Source organism: Vigna angularis, chromosome 2, assembly GCF_016808095.1.
Source record: "Vigna angularis cultivar LongXiaoDou No.4 chromosome 2, ASM1680809v1, whole genome shotgun sequence".
Classification (NCBI taxonomy): Eukaryota; Viridiplantae; Streptophyta; class Magnoliopsida; order Fabales; family Fabaceae; genus Vigna; species Vigna angularis.
Genome location: NC_068971.1, coordinates 24,022,728 through 24,029,252, shown reverse-complemented (window position 1 = coordinate 24,029,252; position 6,525 = coordinate 24,022,728). Strand labels below are relative to the sequence as shown.

General features: G+C 39.6%; 1 protein-coding gene across 1 annotated transcript; it reads right to left on the bottom strand.

Annotated features, from left to right (window-relative positions):
- Positions 1-1,944: 1,944 nt before the first annotated feature.
- On the bottom strand, positions 1,945-5,584 carry LOC108328747 (rapid alkalinization factor). Its single transcript, XM_052873424.1, has 2 exons — positions 5,128-5,584; positions 1,945-2,178 (listed from the first exon to the last, which is right to left on the bottom strand). Exons 1-2 carry the CDS (start codon positions 5,439-5,441, stop codon positions 2,160-2,162), a joined length of 333 nt encoding a protein of 110 aa, XP_052729384.1. The 5' UTR covers positions 5,442-5,584; the 3' UTR covers positions 1,945-2,159.
- Positions 5,585-6,525: the final 941 nt, after the last annotated feature.

Sequence of the window (6,525 nt, the reverse complement as noted above, 5' to 3'; positions counted from 1 at the left end):
ATCGTTCTTCTACCATTTCTCTGGATTCCTGATCCTCGTGAGTCATAATCAGGAAACAGCTGGCGCCTTCCATAACGTCTTCTTTCAGCTGACCGAGCGTCACTGAAAGAACTTCTTCTTCTTCACCAGGGAAGATCAACTCCTTCGCTCCACAATCAATAAGGATACGATTGGCAGCCAACCAATCCATTCCTAAGATCACCTCCAAACCTTGAAGAGGTAAGCAGATGAGGCTAACCTTAAATTTACGTCCCTCCACTTCTATAGGACACTTGACGCACATAGTGGACGTCCTAACCTCACCAGCTGCTGGGGTAGACACCACCAGATCACACAACATCTCACTCACTTTTAATCCCAGTTTTTCAACACACGCCTTCGAGATGAAGGAGTGCGTCGCCCCCGAATCAAACAAAGCACAGCATGATCTACCATACAGCATGCATTCACCAATTACAAGGTTACCTGAGCTCGCTGCCTCCGCGCTCGTTATAGCATATACTCGCCCACTAGCTTGGGCTCGTCCTCCTCTCGCCTGATTCCTTCCAGCATTGGGTGGCCTCATCACCGCACGCCCACTCATATTGCACTCGTGATCCAAGTGCCCGTTTCTTCCGCAACGATTACATTGCTTTACTCCCACCAATTGAGGGCAGGAAGACCTATAATGAGGTCCTCCACAACGGAAACAAACTACACCTCCCTGTCCAGACTGTCCGACAGGAATTACTGCTTGAGATCCGCTCGTCTGGGAAGACTGATTCGGTCGAGCGTAAGGAGGTCTCCTCTGTACCGCACCTCCCCTGGACACGATTGGTCCTCTACTCACTTGTTGCGACCTCTTCTGACGTTCCGCTTCTGCCATGTTCCTCTCCAATACCTTGGCTCTCTCAACCATAGCAGGGAACGTTCGGATACACAAACTGGATATCAACACTTTCAGGTCGCTCCGCAATCCGTTTTCAAACTTTCTACACTGCCATACTTCACTTGTGGCCATGGTATTGAATCTGACGAGATGCTTGAACTTATTGGTGTATTCGGAAACAGACATACCTCCTTGAACCAGTTGTAGAAATTCTACCTCCTTCGCAAACCGAACGTTGTCCGGAAAATATTCTTCATAAAACTTAGCCCTAAACACTTCCCAAGTGACTGGCTGTCGTGCGTCTGCGAGAATGGCTCTCGCGCTCGTCCACCAATGACTCACTTCTCCCGTTAACAGATACTCCGCGTACGCTAATCTATTCTCATCTGGGCATCTCTTGGCATTGAAAATTTTCTCTATATCCCTTAACCATTGATCTGCTTCATCTGGAAGACCCTTCCCACTGAACTTAGCCGGATGGTGTTGGAGGAAACTCTCTAAGCTCCATTCCGCATTTGGTTGGGCAGCGTTTGAAGAGGATGCTCCAGACGCACCTCTAGTTGCTGCAAGTATCTCCATCAATTGCCTCTGCGTGGTCTCAGAATTTGCACGAGAGGACTCCAAGCTCTGCATAGCAGCTTGATTTTGCTGCATCAGAGTGGCGTTCTGCTCCATGAGGGTCGTATTTTGTTGCTGTAAGCGGTCTATCACCGTTTCCAACAACCTAGCGTTGTTGGACGCATCAGTTTCGTTAGGCTGCGGGGGAGGAGGGAGTCTAGGTGCCATTCGTTCTCTGGATACAGAGAAAAACGAGCGTTAGATATGTCCAAGAGTTAAATAACAATAACTCATTAAACATGCAATAAGCACACAGCAAAAACACAGTGCACTCATAACCCTACAACGTCCTTAAGAGAACAAAACGGCTCTGATACCACTAATGTAACATCCCAAAATACAGTAATTACCATAAATCAGGATCAATTACAATTAACAGTAACATAAACAGTCTTTGAATTTAACTTAAGATTTAAAAGCCGAACGGCATCAGTACAAAAGAAGGCGCATAACGCAGGCCATGAGAATCTGAACGACGTTCTTAAATGTATAAAACAACGAACGACAAAACAAACTTAGAAGCTTAAGACGAACGACCTTACAAAATACATGGTCGAACGTTTAAACTACACTAACGTTCACAGATCTACTCTAACGAGCGCTCTAAGGCTCGACCTTCACATCAACTTCCACCAGATTGGCTTCATCCAAATTTTCTTCTTCCAGCATTTGCTCAAGGGACGCTCCACCATCTGCTCACATCCACAACGGATGATCATTGCATTTTGACAAGACGGAACATACATGGACAGTAGACAACACAAGGAAATGCAAGGGTAAGCTTATGATATTTAATTTATACAACCATCAAATAAGTTTACATTTCAATCCACACATACACACGTAAGCATGTCAATTAACAATCATATAGAAACATATATAAAAGACAGACCGTCCGGACTGTATGAATCTGTGTAGTTACAAGCGTCCTTGCACCCGAGTGATGTAGTAACTGGGATACACCAAACAGCTGCCACTCGAGGTAAGTCCGTTCTTACGTCGCCCATGTTAACTTATGGACTAAGGACCTCCTGCCGTTCCCACACATGAATACCCCCTTCTACTTGAAGAGGCGTATCACGGAACATCAGGATGGACAGCGAGTCTTAACTTATCCACAGTCATACTTTACCAAATTTCATATCCAATATAGAAACCAGAGTCGTTCCTCCTTGGAACGCTCGTTCAAATATCAATATCACAACTTCATTTTTTTTTTTTTAATAGTTCGCACACTTTAACTTCTTCAATAATTCGCATTTTCATTCTATGTTCCACTTTTATAAAAAGACGAACGTTAATTAACTGTATGGACAACGCTATTTGATATCAGAAAATCACTCAATTGTTCGAGCGCTTGATAGGAGTCCTTACACGATTTAGAACGAACATTGGATAAGAGGTCGGACATATTCAAGAACGAATGCTCGACATGAGGTCGAACGAAATCAAAGACGAACGCTCGACATGAGGTCGAACGCTATCAAAGAAAATCGCTCGACAGAAGGTCGAACGCCAATCAAGGATGATCGCTCGACATGAGGTCGAACACCATCAAAGGAAATCGCTCGACATGAGGTCGAACGCCATCAAAGGAAATCGCTCGACATGAGGTCGAACGCCATCAAAGGAAATCGCTCGACATGAGGTCGAACGCCGTCAAAGGAAATCGCTCGACATGAGGTCGAACGCCGTCAAAGGAAATCGCTCGACATGAGGTCGAACGCCATCAAAGGAAATCGCTCGACATGAGGTCGAACGCCATCAAAGGAAATCGCTCGACATGAGGTCGAACGCCATCAAAGGAAATCGCCCGACATGAGGTCGAACGCTATCAAAGACGACCGCTCGACAGAAGGTCGAACGTCAATTAAGAATAAATGCTCGATATGAGGTCGAACGCTATCAAAGACGACCGCTCGACAGAAGGTCGAACGTCAATTAAGAATAAATGCTCGACATGAGGTCGAACACTTATCAAAGACAACCTTAGAAGAATTTTCCAGATTTCAAACTTATAAACTTTATAACTTTCATTCTAGATTTATTTCCCATTATTATCACCATGCAGATCTCAACATTTTAATCATTCCAACTCTACCATAACTATACTCCGTTCATCCATAATCAAATCCACATGCGTTTCAAACCACCAACAATATATACAATCCATGCAAACAGTGATCGTTCATGACAGATAAATCAAAATCAGAAAACCAGATTCCATAACAGTGGTCAACCATACAGCTCAAACATCATGCAGTTCATACATGCACAATAACAGTGATCATCCATACAACTCAAACCTTATATTTTTCATTCATACAACTCAGATCATACAACATACAGTATAAATTAAACATCTAAGCTTCCCTTACCTGGATAGCAGTGAACGTTTAACAGTGTAACTTGATTCTCTCCAACTACGAATTTTCTACCCGACAAGCTCTTTCTTACGCTCCTCAACTAGGTTTAACCAAAAAGAACTCAGAAACTCAGATTTTACTCTTTGCATGTAACTGAAACAGTGTTCCTAGAAATTCTAGAACTAGGTTATGGCTTGGGAACTTACCAGTTACAGTATCAAAAGAGGTTCGGATCAAAGCGAAGCTTACTGGCCCGTGAACGTTTCTATGGTTTCAGAAAATTGTTTGGAGTTGAGAGAAGTGAGTAATGGTAGAGAGAAGATGAAGGTTCTTAGTGAGAAGTTGGAGAAGATGAAAGGGTAAGTTTCTGAGATTGAAGATGAATGGTGCAGGTGAGAGAGAGAGTTTTCTCAAAACTCAGATTTTTGTGGATTCCACGTCAAACAGGCGAGCGTCTCCTAGTCGGCCACCTGCACACCAAACTCTGCTTCTGGAGCTTCTCCTGCGACCCGTGGCGTGCGTGCATGCACAGGTTGGTGCGTTTTTAATGCACTGAATGAGTGCAGTGGTGCGCGTTTCAGAGAATGTTGTGGCACGGTTTTATTGCACAGCAGAGGGATTCTAAAAGCAGAATTGAAATGGGATTTAATAGGATAAGCACGGATTATAACGAGTATAAATCTGGTTTATCACCGAATTATTATTGCTAATTATATAGGGTTTTACAAGACTTCAATCTCAAACTTTAACTTAACACGAAACTAAAAATTAATAATTTACATGGATTATCATTATAAAATAACTCTACTAAAAGAAATAGATATAACACTGATTTATATAAAAGCTATGTTATCTTGTAAATCATTAATTATTTGATAAGAAAGTATTATATAAAAGGAATAACACGTTTTAAAATCATAATATTAGCGAAAAATATTTAATAATCTTGTTGACAATTAATCTTTACCATAAATTTGTCTCTTCGCTTGTTATCTATAACTGATGAGATTTTCTTAAGAAAATTAAGTGAAGAGAAATTGGTAAGGTAAGTAATAAGAGTTTTATAATAATAATTTAAAAAACAAGTTATTATATACTAAAGTGATGTGTAAATATCATAGAATATAAATTGGTTTTACATGAAAACACAAAGCTAAGTTTAAATTAGAGAATCTGAAGAATTATTATTTGAAGAGGAAAAGTGCATAATAAGCATGAACATATGAATTTTCCTCTTGAGAGAAAAGAGAGAGAAAATAGAGCTAGCGCCTGCACCTGGTAATGGCGCTGCAGCCTCGCTGGTAAGGGTTGGCCTCCGCGCGAGGCTGGCAATTGTAGTAGGAGGCTCCGGTGCGAGAACACGGCACAGTGTCTCTCTGCATCGCTCCGTAGCTTATGTACCTGCTGCTCGCTAAAATGCGCCGATTGATCTCGCTGTCCATCTCAAATTCCGACTCCTCTTCCACGGACGGCTTCCACACCATCTCCATTCCCACTCCTCCTGCCTCCACCGTTGGCGGCGACGAAGCGAGCATCCAGGCGGTGGCGCAAATCCCGATGAAGAGCCAGGAATACGCGTAGTGACGCATTGGTGTTGGAATTGAATGGACCTTGGGAGTGAGTGAGTTTTGAGCTTCGCAATTTGATTTAGTTTTTCAGAGTAACTCTCGTTTTATATTTGTGCCATTCTCTTGAGAAACTCAACGTAGCTGTAAAATTTTAAGGTGATTAACGCGTGAAGATTAATTATTTATTAAAATAAACTTTTCTATGAAAGGAAATCACAGCGTATATTATTTTTAATGTATTTTATTATTATTATTATTATTATTGAAAATCAGTTTTCTTTTTATTTTATTTTCTATTTTTAGTAAATTTTAACTTGTAACGCATAAGAAAGAATATGCATTAATGATTATTAAAAATTCATGTATTTAATGTTGAGTTAGTTTTTCGACTTCAATATATAATCAATGAAATGTAAATATATGTCTTATTATTTGATGTCTAGTTAGGTCGAAACCTTATTTTAACTATTCCATAGTCAATAAAAATTAAAATAATGATATTTTAATTTTTAATGAAATGAGATAGTAAAAGAATTATAAATAATAATCATATTTTTAAAACTATGATTATTAATACTTTCTTGGCATAATAAACAAATCAAATGATTCTTGTGGTAAGAGTGGGAAGAAATATTATCTAAAGGCAACGGATAAATTTAAAGCTTTTTATTACTGGAATGAAAATAATGGTTGAGTATGTTTTGCTAAACTTTCCAAAAGAAATTTCAGCTTTTGATTTCCAAAGAACCATAATTAGCATTTCTTTTATATATATAAAAAGGTTTTAAAATGTTTATAAAGAATTTTCTATCAATAATTATTAAAAAATTATTTTGTATTCAGTGTAAAAAAAATCACATCTTACCGACAATCATAATGTATCTTATCAATAATAGTAAAATTTTATTGGTAAACATAATTTATCGACATACTACTACTGACAAACATGAATTCTTCGGTAAATTACTCATTAATAAAGAGTCTTCACGTCATACTAGGCCACCATTGTAATTCCTAGCCACCCTCAACCAGCCACTTAGATAACCTATCAACGGAAGTATATTAAAAACTTTCATTAATAAATTACAATTTACCAATGAATTTG

Coding starts and splice junctions, on each gene's coding strand:
- LOC108328747 (XM_052873424.1), bottom strand. CDS start 5,441: ATGCGTCACTACGCGTATTCCTGGCTCTTCATCGGGATTTGCGCCACC.